Source organism: Heptranchias perlo, chromosome 8 (assembly GCF_035084215.1).
Source record: "Heptranchias perlo isolate sHepPer1 chromosome 8, sHepPer1.hap1, whole genome shotgun sequence".
Classification (NCBI taxonomy): Eukaryota; Metazoa; Chordata; class Chondrichthyes; order Hexanchiformes; family Hexanchidae; genus Heptranchias; species Heptranchias perlo.
In genome coordinates, this window is record NC_090332.1 from 92,208,454 (window position 1) to 92,223,222 (window position 14,769).

Sequence of the window (14,769 nt, forward strand, 5' to 3'; positions counted from 1 at the left end):
GAGACTTTTGAAGGAGAGAGTCTTAGGAAGAAAATGGAGGTTTTAAACAACCTTTGCAGTGGAAGGTTGATCAGTAATTGCATCTGTACAATTATAGAGCCTACCCCGGAAGAGAAAGCCCAGAGAATCGCCAAAGCCGTGCGCAAACAGTCGACAGAAGTAAAGGAGAATTGGGAGCAGCTGAATGCCCATGCAAGCAGCTGGCAGAAACAGGTGGAAAAGGCCCTGGAGAAACTTCAAGAACTACAAACAGCTATGGATGACCTTGAGGCCCATGTGATAACGGCTGAGAATGTCCACAATGACTGGCAGCCTGTAGGTGACCTGCTCATTGACTCCTTGCAGGATCACATTGACAAAACCACAGTAAGTGGAATCACTTTACTTTTCATTTATGAGCAGATCTAAACAGAATTCAGTCTCTGGACAGGAAACAACATGAACACTGAAACATTGACGACATTTGCATGGTGGTTAACATATTTTATAAAGTAAAACTACTTAATTGAGCAGTACATCTGATTATAACACTACATTAATATTAATTGGTGTCACAGCAGGATTCCATTACTCATTGACATTAGATGATTTACCTGTTGGTTGCATTGTTATTAGGATTGATATTATCTGAATAGAGTTTAGAATTGGAGCGAAACGTGCATTTTTATTGAATTTTTTTTAATGATTGTATTTCACTCGGTCTCTCCCAATGGCTGACTTGTTAAAGCATTAATCAGCTGAACCACACAGACCAGTAAAGTCCCAGGTTCAAGCGCTGGTCTCTGCTGAGTTAGTTGATCTCAGTTGGGACAGCAATAGGAGTCCAGCAATTGGCCTCAGCACCCACTGGGTTAGGGAGAGGGAGACTACCTGAACATGTCAATACCTCCAGGAGAGGATGAATAGAAAGGAGGGAAAATTATCAGAAAAACAGAATAAAAATATTCAAGCCTATACATCATTCCACAATCTCAGACAATCCTAACAAATCCTGTTCAGCACATTCTTAATATTGGTACCTATCACTCCTGGCCTACCATCTCAGCAGTTCAAATCTGCCTAAAGAGGATCTGATTTGTAACATTTTCAAAGGGTGTTCTAACCCAGGATAACCATCTATCCCTGGTCTTACAATCATTGTCATTTTCATAGAAACATAGAATCCTACAGCATTTCAGCCCATCGTGCCTGTGCTGGCTCCTTCTCCATAGCCCTGCAAATTTTTCCCCAGTTTAACTGGTTTTGCTGACTAGAAAACAGGAATATGGGTAATTTCTTCCCCTTTCTTGTCAATATGGCCTGATTTTTCCACCATATCCTCCATGTATTATTGAAACACATTAAGTTGCTCTTTGGAACAGCTTCAGTTTTCTTTCAGTGCCAGATACTAATTGAGTCGTTGAATCCTTCATTATGTTTCCAGTTTATATTATTAATTCCAGTTTTACACAGGCACCATGTTCAGAACAGTGCCAATGGGCTTCACCAACGTAAACTGCCTGATCACACCAGGTTTTCGTCGCAGAAAGCAGACCCTTGAGCATGCATAACCTCCTGTTAAGAAAAGAGCCAACAGCATACTAGAAACATGAAGGTGGTCCAGCGGCAGCCTGAGCTCTCTTCAAAATGTAAAAAAAAGTTGGCTTCCTAGAAATTGTGGCTGTATGGGAATAGATGTAGTGCTGAAATGGTATGAAAATCCAATTTGCATTACTCTGGTGCCGTGCATTATAATCAGCCCATAGAACTTCATGGGCTACTAGCACACCAATCCAACATCATTCCAGTTTTGTGTATCAGATCCCAACATACAGCTGGATCTCTTGAAGTTGCCATGGCAGAGCAAAAGAGTGTGTGCACCCAATGCCAGAGCTGCTCGTGCCCAGTAGAGAAGTGAACATTGTGCAGTCCCAGAGGAGATGGACCCAAATAATTTGCACAGAATAATAGACATATTGATTGGACTCTCAGATAATGCAGATACCATTATTTAAATTATGTAATAGTGATGCATTTATTTGTATTTAAAATCTTTTAAAAGATGAGGAAAAGTGCAGATAAAGATGATTGAATGCTACATGGAATATGTTGGGAACATGGAAGTGCCAAAAGTGAAGGATATAGGGCTCGATATTAGCACCCGCTATCGGGTGCGTTCCTGGGGGGGGGGGGGGCTCCGAAAATCGGGGAATCCCGGAGCGGGTCGGGAGCCCAGCTCCAACCCGCCCACTTCCGGGTTTCCCACAGACGCGCTGACATGCGCGCGCCGCCCCTGCATGTGGGACTCCCACAGGCAATTAAAACCGGCGGGGTGCCACTTAAGCTATTTATTTAGGTATTTCAGGTCATTTACAGACCTGATTAAGGAGATATTTTACATGGGGTGGGATTTTGCAAATAACTGGGACTGTTGCCCGTACTGGGGGAAACACTCCCAGTTCAAATGGACGTGTTTCAGCCTGTGGCAGCTGCAAAGGTCCATTTGACAGGTGGTGGGGGGGAGACCCTCACTCATTGCAGGAGGCGACTCTGTCACTTTGGACAAAGTTTGGCCTCCACCACCCACCTCCTAACAATAAAATTCACCAACTTGCACACTTACCCCGGTGTCCAGACACATGTACCTACCATGCAGACCCCCTCAGATGTACATCTTCTGGATGGGGGCCGCCGTAGCTGCAGTCATGACCTCCTCGGAGGGCGAACAGCATCACCAGCCTCGCCAGCCACGCCATGGAGCTCCACAACACAGTGCTGTGACACATCCACCTGCACAGCAGGAGGGAGGGCAACCGCAGAGAGAGATGCGTCGCAGAGGGCGCTACCCTCGCCACAGGGTCCACAGACCGAGGCTGAGCTTCCTGGACCTCTCTGAACAGCAGTGCACACGGAGGCTCAGAGTCACTCGACATGTAGTCGTGGACATCTGCAGCCTCCTTCATGCCGAGCTGCTCCCGGCTGACCCGAGCACCCACTTCTTACCTGTCGCTGTCAAAGTCACCACTGCCCTCAACAACTTCTCCTCCGCATCCTTCCAGGGTGCCACTGGGGACATCGCCGACGTCTCTGTCGTCTGCACAAAAGAGTCCTGCAAATACACCTACACCCACTTTGCAGTGACACAATGGGTGGCATCAGTTGTGGGTCTTCATTATGATCCTCAGGAAAGGGCATTATTGCACAAACCAGACAAGATTCGCAAAGACGTGACAGTAGTGGTGCCAATATAATATGCAATGTGAGTTGCTCAGAAATTAAATATAAGTAAAAACCATGACAAACCCTAAAACACCCTTATGCATCCCCTTCATGCTCACGACACGTTTGCCTTACGCTGCCGACTGCACATATGTGATGCATGCCCTGTGGCTGCAGCACAGGTAGTGGCAGGTTGAGTGAGGCTGACTGTGAAAGAGATGCATGAGAGGGTGCGTATGAGATAGAGCTATGAGATTGTATGAGGATTGGGTTGAGTGGTAGTGGCGGGATGAGTACTGGCGAGGTGAGTAAGTGCAGGTAAGATGAGGATGAGGCTTGAGTGGGTGTGAGGGGTGATGTGACACAGTAGTGTTGGCAGTGCAGAAGGAGATGTGGGGTGGGGGCGGTGATGTGGCAGACGGAGTGTAGGGGAATGAGTAATTTACTCACTTTGGCTGACCGACTTAGTTAACGGCTTAACTGTGCGTGAACATCAATCCAATAGTGATCATAACACGATCGAGTTCAATGTAGTGTTTGAAAGGGACAAAAGTGAATCAGCTGCTAAGATTCTAGACTTGGGCAAGGCCGACTTCAATGGGATGAGACAGAGACTGTCCACAGTAAACTTGGCAAATTTGTTAATGGGTAAAACGACTGATGATCAGTGGGAAATGTTTAAACAAACATTTAGCGTGATACAGAATCGGTTTATACCCCTGAGGGGCAAGAACTCTACTTGCCAAATAAAACAGCCATGGACAACTAAAGAGGTAAGGGACAGTATAAGACATAAGGAAAGGGCATACAAAAAGGCAAAAAATGGCACAGATCCTGACGAATGGGAAAGATACAAAGATCAACAAAGGGTCACAAAACAGATAGTAAGGGCTACAAAAAGAGAGTATGAAAAGAAACTTGCAAGGGATATCAAAACCAACACAAAGAACTTTTATAGTTATATTAGGAAAAAGAGAGTGGTCAGGAGCACTGTTGGCCCCTTAAAAACTGAAAGTGGGGATATTGTCATTGACAATGGGGAAATGGCGGACATGTTGAATAAATACTTTGCGTCAGTATTTACAGTTGAAAAAGAGGATAACATGCCGGAAATCCCAAGAAAACTAATATTGAATCGGGGACAGGGACTCGATGAAATTAACATAAGTAAAGCAACAGTAATGAAGAAAATAATAGCACTAAAGAGTGACAAATCCCCAGGACCAGATGGTTTCCATCCCAGGGTTTTAAAGGAAGTAGGTGAGCAGATTGCAGATGCCCTAACTATAATCTTTCAAAGTTCTCTAGATTCAGGAACTGTCCCTCTGGATTGGAAAATTACACATATCACTCCGCTTTTTAAGAAAGGAGAGAGAGGGAAACCGAGGAATTATAGACCAGTTAGCCTAACATCTGTTGTGGGGAAAATGCTGGAGTCTGTAATTAAGGATAGGGTGACTGAACACCTCGAGAATTTTCAGTTAATCAGAGAGAGCCAGCACGGATTTGTGAAAGGTAGGTCGTGCCTGACAAACCTGATTGAATTTTTTGAAGAAGTGACGAAAGTAGTGGACAGGGGAATGTCAATGGATGTTATTTATATGGACTTCCAGAAGGCATTTGATAAGGTCCCACATAAGAGACTGTTAGCTAAGATAGAAGCCCATGGAATTGAGGGAAAAGTACGGACTTGGTTAGGAAGTTGGCTGAGCGAAAGGCGACAGAGAGTAGGGATAATGGGAAGGTACTCACATTGGCAGGATGTGACTGGTGGAGTCCCGCAGGGATCTGTCTTGGGGCCTCAATTAGTCACAATATTTATTAACGACTTAGATGAAGGCATAGAAAGTCTCATATCTAAGTTTGCTGATGACACAAAGATTGGTCCAGCAATTTTATTTTAAATTCACAAGCTTTCGGAGGCTTCCTCCTTCCTCAGGTGAATGTTCCTCATTTCCACAACATTCACCTGAGGAAGGAGGAAGCCTCCGAAAGCTTGTGAATTTAAAATAAAATTGCTGGACTATAACTTGGTGTTGTAAAATTGTTTACAATTGTCAACCCCAGTCCATCACCGGCATCTCCACAACAAAGATTGGTGGCATTGTAAGCAGTGTAGATGAAAACATAAAATTACAAAGCGATATTGATAGATTAGGTGAATGGGCAAAATTGTGGCAAATGGAATTCAATGCAGACAAATGTGAGGTCATCCACTTTGGATCAAAAAAGGATAGAACAGGGTACTTTCTTAATGGTAAAAAGTTAAAAACAGTGGATGTCCAAAGGGACTTAGGGGTTCAGGTACATAGATCATTGAAGTGTCATGACCAGATGCAGAAAATAATCAAGAAGGCAAATAGGAGCAGGAGTAGGCCAATCGGCCCCTCGAGCCTGCTCCGCCATTCAATAAGATCATGGCTGATCTGATCCTAACCTCAAATCTAAATTCATGTCCAATTTCCTGCCCGCTCCCCGTAACCCCTAATTCCCTTTACTTCTAGGAAACTGTCTATTTCTGTTTTAAATTTATTTAATGATGTAGCTTCCACAGCTTCCTGGGGCAGCAAATTCCACAGACCTACTACCCTCTGAGTGAAGAAGTTTCTCCTCATCTCAGTTTTGAAAGTGCAGCCCCTTATTCTAAGATTATGCCCCCTAGTTCTAGTTTCACCCATCCTTGGGAACATCCTTACCGCATCCACCCGATCAAGCCCCTTCACAATCTTATATGTTTCAATAAGATCGCCTCTCATTCTTCTGAACTCCAGTGAGTAGAGTCCCAATCTACTCAACCTCTCCTCATATGTCCGCCCCCTCATCCCCGGGATTAACCGAGTGAACCTTCTTTGTACTGCCTCGAGAGCAAGTATGTCTTTTCTTAAGTATGGACACCAAAACTGTATGCAGTATTCCAGGTGCGGTCTCACCAATACCTTATATAACTGCAGCAATACCTCCCTGTTTTTATATTCTATCCCCCCAGCAATAAAAGCCAACATTCCGTTGGCCTTCTTGATCACCTGCTGCACCTGCAAACTAACTTTTTGATTTTCTTGCACGAGGACCCCCAGATCCCTTTGTACTGCAGTACTTTCCAGTTTCTCGCCATTAAGATAATAATTTGCTGTCTGATTTTTCCTGCCAAAGTGCATAACCTCACATTTTCCAATATTGTATTGCATCTGCCAAATCTCCGCCCACTCACCCAGCCTGTCTATATCCCCTTGTAAGTTTTTTATGACCTCCTCATTCTCCACTTTCCCTCCCATCTTTGTATCATCTGCAAACTTTGATACGTTACACTCGGTCCCCTCCTCCAAATCGTTGATATAAGAACATAAGAACATAAGAAATTGGAGCAGGAGTAGGCCAATCGGCCCCTCGAGCCTGCTCCGCCATTCAATAAGATCATGGCTGATCTGATCCCAACCACAAATCTAAAGAACACAAGAAGTCGGAGCAGGACCCGGCCACATAGCCCCTGGGCCCTCTCCGCCACCCACAGGGCATTGACCGATCCGAACTCAGCTTCATGTCCAATTTCCTGCCCGCTCCCCATAACCCCTAATTCCCTTTACTTCTAGGAAACTGTCTATTTCTGTTTTAAATTTATCTAATGATGTAGCTTCCACAGCTTCCTGGGGCAGCAAATTCCACAGACCTACCACCCTCTGAGTGAAGAAGTTTCTCCTCATCTCAGTTTTGAAAGAGCAGCCCCTTATTCTAAGATTATGCCCCCTAGTTCTAGTTTCACCCATCTTTGGGAACATCCTTACTGCATCCACCCGATCAAGACCCTTCACAATCTTATATGTTTCAATAAGATCGCCTCTCATTCTTCTGAACTCCAATGAGTAGAGTCCCAATCTACTCAACCTCTCCTCATATGTCCGCCCCCTCATCCCCGGGATTAACCGAGTGAACCGATATAGATTGTAAAGAGTTGGGGACCCAGCACCGACCCCTGCGGAACACCACTGGCTACTGGTTGCCAGTCCGAGAATGAACCATTTATCCCAACTCTCTGCTTCCTGTTAGATAACTAATCCTCCACCCGTGCCAGAATATTACCCCCAATCCAGTGATTCTTTATCTTGAGCAATAATCTTTTATGTGGCACCTTGTTGAATGCCTTCTGGAAATCTAAATACACTACGTCCACTGATTCCCCTTTATCCACCCTGTACGTTATATCCTCAAAGAACTCAAGCAAATTTGTCAGACATGACTTCCCCTTCGTAAAGCCATGCTGACTTTGTCCTATTAAATTATTGTAAACAATTTTACAACACCAAGTTATAGTCCAGCAATTTTATTTTAAATTCACAAGCTTTCGGAGATTTTCTCCTTTCTCCGAAAGCTTGTGAATTTAAAATAAAATTGCTGGACTATAACTTGGTGTTGTAAAATTGTTTACAATTGTCAACCCCAGTCCATCACCGGCATCTCCACATCATGACTATTAAATTATGTTTATCCAAATGTTCTGCTACTGTCTCCTTAATAATAGACTCCAAAATTTTACCCACCACAGATGTTAGGCTAACTGGTCTATAATTTCCAGCCTTCTGCCTGCTACCCTTTTTAAATAAGGGTGTTACATTAGTAGTTTTCCAATCTGCCGGGACCTTTGCCGAGTCCAGAGAATTTTGGAAAATTATTACCAAAGCATCCACAATCCCTACTGCCACTTCCCTCAAGACCCTAGGATGTAAGCCATCGGGTCCAGGGGATTTATCCGCCTTGAGTCCCATTAATTTACTGAGTACCAATTCCTTCGTGATTTTAATCGTATTTAACTCCTCCCCCCCCTAGAGCCCCCTGGTTGTCCAGTGATTTTATACAGTTTATTGAAGCTAATCCCTCTGGTACATTAACTCTGGTTTGTTCTAAGCATTTATCACTGAGTAAAGAAGTTTTTCCTGGTATCTGTTTTACTTTTTACTAATTCCTGTCCTGCTTTCTTGGCTTATTTATATTTACTAATTACCTGGGTTTACCCTATCTGTACCTTTTCATATACTTTGAATCATAGAAAGTTACGGCACAGAAGGAGGCCATTCGGCCCATCATGTATGTGGTGTCCGAAAAACATCTATCTAGCTTAATCCCACTTTCCAGCACTTGGTTGGTAGCCCTATAGGTACTTTTTAAATGAGTTGAGGGTTTTTGCCTGTACCACCCTTTCAGGCAGTGAGTTCCAGACCCCCAACACCCTTTGGGTGAAAAAAATTTCTCCTCAGCTCCCCTCTAATCCTTCTACTAGTTTCTTTAAATCTATGCCCCCTGATCACTGACCCCTCTGCTAAGGGAAATAGGTCCTCCCTATCACTCTATCTAGCCTGGTCGTAATTTTATATACCACAATTAAATCTCTCCTCAGCCTCCTTTGTTCCAAAGAAAACAACCCCAGCCTGTCCAATCTTTTCTCATAGCTAAAATTCTCTAGCCCTGGCAACTTCCTCGTAAATCTCCTCTGTACCCACTCCAGTGCAATCACAGCTTTCCCGTAATGTGGTGACCAGAACTGTGCACAGTACTCAAGCTGTGGCCTAACCAATGTTTTATACAGTTTTAGCATAACCTCCCAGCTCTTATATTCTATGCCTCAGCTAATATGCCTTTTTAACCACCCTATTGACCTGTCCTGCTACCTTCAGGTATCTGTAGACATGCACTCCAAGGTCACTTTGTTCCTCTACACCTCTCAGTTTCCTCCCATTTATTGTGTATTCCCTTGCCTTGTTTGCCCTCTGCAAATGAATTACCCCACACTTTGGATTGAATTCCAATTGCCACTTTTCTGCCCACCTGACCAGTCCATTGATATCTTCCTGCAGTCTACAGCTTTCCTCCTCACTATCAACCACACAGCCAATTTTTGTATCATCTGCAAACTTCTTGATCAAGTCCAAATCATTAATATATATCACAAAAAGCAAGGGACCTAGTCCTGAGCCTTGTGGGACCCCACTGGAAACAGCCTTCCAGTAGCAAAAACACCCGTCAACCATTACCCTTTGCTTCCTGCCAATTTTGGATCCAACGAGTCATTTTGCCTTGGATCCCATGGGCTTTTACTTTTTTGACCAGTCTGCCACATGGGACCTTGTCAAATGCCTTGCTAAAATCGACGTACACTACATCAAACGCATTACCCTCATCGACCCTCCTTGTTACTTGCTCAAAAAAATTCAATTAATCAATCAAGTGAAATCCCCTCTCCCCCCCCCCCCCCCCCACCCACCCCTTAACTGCCACCTTTTAGACTGTTTAACCTAAGCTCCTATACTCTTTCCTTGCAGCTCATTCCCTTGGGATCAGTCTTGTTGCTCTGCTCTGTGCCCTTTCTAATGCAAGTAGATATTGTTATGGCATAGTACCAAAGCTGAACACACTATTCTAATTGTAGTTATATCACTGCATCATGAAGACTTCACATAACTTCTACAAGTTCACATTTTACTTCCTGATTAACCTTGTCTTTTACTCTTTTTAGCTGTGGTGGTGTCCTGCACTATGAGGTTTGGTCCCTCACCTTGGTTTCTCAATTTAAAAAGAACTCTGCTAACCATATATTTTAGTGCTCAATTAGTCCTCGTTTTAACTGCTGTACATGTTTGGACATTGAAAGTCATGAGTATACTGTTACTTCAAAGTCCTCTTCTAAGTTTCCCCATGCTAATTCAGTTTTTTTCATTATATACTTGTATCTCACATTTTTCAATCTGCATGTAATACTTTACATTCATCCGTGCTAAGTTTCATTTGTCATGCCTCTCCCCAACTGCATAACTTGTTTAAATCCTCCTGTTAATGTTTTGCAGCATCATTGCGTCTCTGCTACTGTTTTTCTGTCATTAGCAAATTCGACCAACTTATAGTTGGTTTTGGTTTCTGTCATTAGATTAGAAACAGTAGAGGTTGAAACACTGGCTCTTGTGGATCTTTACTCAACCCCCGAGTCTGACAGTCCACCTCTCATGAGTATTCTTTGTTTAATACCTTCTGAACAGTTTCTTATTCGGTATCATATCTAATCCTCAATTCCTGTGGTTTTTAGCTTAATTGGAAGTCTTTCGTGTGGAACGTTGTCCAAAGCTTTCTTAAAAGTCAAAATAAACCAGACCTTAAGGAATGCTATTATCTACTTTAATCTGTATCAATTTTTTAAAAGTCAAATAAGTTTGTCAGGCAACATCTCCACCACCCCACCCCCCTCAAATCCATGTTGGCTATTTTTTCTTACGTTATTGCGAGACAGGTGCTCCTCCAGACTACCATTTTGGATTATTTTTCATGTAAGATAACACATAGAGTTGCATAGGTCAGTTTTGCCAACCTTTTTAAATAGAGCATGCGTACTAGACTTGCCCACTTTCAATCTCACAGAATCTCTCAGTTGTTTACCAATTCTTTATTGATGATAGCCAGTGCCTCAAAAAAGTTCATCCTGAGTCCAGCTCAGGACATTTATTAGTTTTAACTTCCCTAATTTATTTAGCATTTCTGTCACATTGACTTCAGAATCCCATAGCATGATGAGTGTAGTACAAAAATCAGGTAGTAAGTTGGTATTATTCATTATGATAATTCTTATAGAAAATATTAATTTAATATTGCAACTTGTATAATCAGGACTTCAGAATGTTTCCTCATAGACTCCCAAGAAAAATTTAGTTTTCTCAAGATCTGTAATGTAAAATCCTTTGCATTTGAAGGCTGAAATTTGTAATAACCTGAAAAGTTGTCCATATTTTTCCTTCTACACTGAGGAAACAGATGAACTCGAGTAGGAACAGGTCGTGGAAAAGTCAATGGTGGATGTTGAAAGACTTTCCTTTCACAAAGTTCTGTGTTGATAGGAACTGCTCCAGCACAATACTATGTGTGGACAGTGCAACAAAAGTACATTGTTTGAAATAAATAAATTATTCCTCCTCCTTTGCCTTGAAAAAGTAATGTTAGTAGAAATTGCAGGATTATGAAGGAACAGAAGGCCATTTGGCCCACTGAGTCAGCTCACCCATTATGTTAACCATTTTTCTTATCCCAATGTCTCACCCTTCTCCATATTCCTCAATGCCTTCACTTCCCAATTAAACGCCTCAATTGATTTTGCATCTATGGCTTTTGAAGAGGTATATTCCAACTCTTCATGTGAAATTTTTCCTGGATTTGCTTACATACAAAAACAGGACCCAGGAGTAGGCCATTCGGCCCTTCGAGCCTGCTCCGCCATTCAATATGAACATGGCTGATCCTCTATCTCAATACCATATTCCCGCTCTCTCCCCACACCCTTGATGCCTTTTGTGTCTAGAAATCTATCTAGCTCCTTCTTAAATATATTCAGTGACAGTACCTTCTGTGGCAGAGAATTCCACAGGTTCACCACCCTCTGAGTGAAGAAATTTCTCCTCTTCTCAGTCCTAAATGTCCTACCCCGTATCCTGAGACTGAGACTGTGACTCCTTGTTCTGGACCCCCCCAGCCAGGGAAAATATCCTCCCTGCATCCAGTCTGTCTAGACCTGTCAGAATTTTATACATTTCAATGAGATCCCCTCTCATTCTTTTAAACTCAAGTGAATACAGGCCGAGTCGACCCAATCTCTACTCATACGACAGTCCTGCCATCCTAGGAATCAGTCTGGTGAACCTTAGCTGCACTCCCTCTATGGCAAGTATATCCTCTCTTAGGTAAGGAGACCAAAACTGCACACAATACTCCAGGTGTGGTCTCACCAAGGCCCTGTATAAGGCAGTAAGAGATCCTTGCTCCTGTACTCAAATCCTCTTGCAATGAAGGCCAACATACCATTTGCCTTTGCCTTCCTAACTGCATGCTGCACCTGCATGTTAGCTTTCAGTGACTGCTGTTCAAGGACACCCAGGTCCCTTTGAACATCAACATTTCCCAATCTATCACCATTTAAATAATACTCTGCCTTTCTGTTTTTCCTTCCGAAGTGGACAACTTCACATTTATCCACATTATACTGCATCTGCCATGTATTTGCCCACTCACTCAACTTGTCAAAGTTGCCTTGAAGCCTCTTTGCATCCTCCTCACAACTCACGATCCCACCTAGTTTTGTGTCATTAGCAAACTTGAAAATATTACATTTGGTTCCCTCATCCAAATCATTGATATATATTGTGAATAGCTGGGGCCCAAGCACTAATCCCTGCGGTACCCCACTTGTCGCTGCCTGCCACCCCGAAAAAGACCCATGTATTTCTACTCTCTGTTTCCTGTCTGTTAACCAATTTTCAATCCATGCCAGTATATTACCCCCAATCCCATGTGCTTCAATTTTGCACACTAACCTCTTATTTGGGACTTTATCAAAGGCCTTCTGAAAATCCAAATAAACCACATCCACTGGTTCTCCCTTATTTATTCTACCAGTTACATCCTCCAAAAGCTCCAGTAGGTTTGTCAAACATGATTTCCCTTTCATAAATCCATGTTGACTCTGTCTAATCCCGTTGATATTTTCTAAGTGTCCTGTTATCACATCCTTTATAATAGATTCTAGCATTTTCCCTACTACTGATGTTAGGCTAACCGGTCTGTGATTCCCTGTTTTCTCTCTCCCTCCTTTTTTAAATAGTGGGGTTACATTTTCCATCCTCCAATCTGCAGGAACTGTTCCATAATCTATAGAATTTTGGAAGATGACAACTAATGCATCCACTATTTCCATGGCGACCTCTTTTAGTACTCTGGGATGCAGATTATCAGGCCCTGGGGATTTATCGGCTTTCAGTCCCATTAATTTCTCCAGCATTATTTTTTTACTAATACTAATTTCCTTTAATTCCTCCTTCTTACCAGTCCCATGGTTCCCTAGCATTTCTGGGAAGTTATTTGTGTCCTCTTCCTTGAAGACAGAACCAGAGTATTTGTTTAATTGCTCTGCCATTTCCTTGTTCTCCATTATAAATTCTCCCATTTCTGACTGTAAGGGACCTACATTTGTCTTCACTAATCTTTTTTTTTACACACTTGTAGAAGCTTTTACAGTCCACTTTTATGTTCCCTGCAAGTTTACTCTCATACTCTATTTTCCCCTCTTAATCAATCTCTTGGTCCTTTTTTTGCTGAATTCTAAACTGCTCCCAATCCTCAGGCTTGCTACTTTTTCTGTCAACTTTATATGACTCCTGTTTGCTTTGAACCATTTTAGTTGAAACTCCAGGATTATATCCTCTTGTTTTGGACTCTCCTACGAGAGGGAAGTGTCATTTTCTATCGATCCTGTCAATTTCCTTCCTTGCTTGAAAAGCCTTGATTAGATCAGTCCTTAGAATCATAGAAAATTTACGGCACAGAAGGAGGCCAATCGGCCCATCGTGTCCACGCCTGCAGAAAATGAGCCAACCAGCCTAATCCCACTTTCCAGCACTTGTTCCGTAGCCTTGTAGGTTACGGCACTTCAAATGCATGTCCAAGTACTTTTTAAATGTGATAAGGGTTTCTGCCTCTACCACCCTCTCAGGTAGTGAGTTCCAGACCTCCACCACCCTCCGGGTGAAAAAATATTTCCTCAGCTCCCCTCTAATCCTTCTACCAATTACTTTAAATCTATGCCTCTGGTTACTGACCTCTCTGCTAAGGGAAGTAGGTCCTTCCTATCCACTCTACCTAGGCCCCTCATAATTGTATACACCTCAATTAAATCACCCCTCAGCCTCCTCTGTTCTAAAGAAAACAACCCCAGCCTATCCAGCCTTTCCTCATAGCTAAAATTCTCCAGTCCTGGAAACAGTCTCGTAAATCTCCTCTGTACCCTCTCTAGTGCAATTACATCCTTCCTGTAATGTGGTGACCAGAACTGTACGCAGTGCTCAAGCTGTGGCCTAACTAGTGTTTTGTACAGTTCTAACATAACCTCCCTGCTCTTATGTTCTATGCTTCGGCTAATAAAGGAAAGTATCCCGTATGCCGCCTTAACCACCTTATCTACCTGTCCTGCTACCTTCAGGGATCTGTGGACAAGCACTCCAAGGTCTCTCACTTCCTTTACACCTCTCAGTATCCTCCCATTTATTGTGTATTCCCTTGCCTTGTTTGCCCTCTCCAAATGCATTACCTCACACTTCTCCGGATTGAATTCCATTTGCCACTTTTCTGCCCACTTGACCAATCCATTGATATCTTCCTGCAGCCTACAGCTTTCCTCCTCACTATCAACCACATGGCCAATTTTTGTATCATCTTCTTAACTTCTTAATCATGCCCCCTACATTCAAGTCCAAATCATTAATATATACCACAAAAAGCAAGGGACCTAGTACTGAGCCCTGCGGAACTCCACTGGAAACAGCCTTCCAGCCACAAAAGCACCCATCGACCATTACCCTTTACTTCCTGCCACTGAGCCAATTTTGGATCAAACTTGCCACTTTCTCTTGAATACCGGGTTTGTACTTTTTTGACCAGTCTGCCATGTGGGACCTTGTCAGTAACCTTGCTAAAATCCATGTCGACTACATCAAACGCGTTACCCTCATCGACCCTCCTTGTTACTTCCTCAAAAAATTCAATCAAGTTAGTCAG

At 42.9% G+C, this 14,769-nt stretch overlaps 1 protein-coding gene across 1 annotated transcript in view; it reads left to right on the forward strand.

Moving 5' to 3' along the window:
- The window catches only part of utrn (utrophin), a 664,298-nt gene that overhangs the window by 476,288 nt on the left and 173,241 nt on the right, over positions 1-14,769 (forward strand). Inside the window, exon 58 of the mRNA XM_067989572.1 lies at positions 98-366. Coding sequence (XP_067845673.1) covers positions 98-366 — 269 coding nt within the window. The remainder of the gene's footprint in view (positions 1-97; positions 367-14,769) is intronic.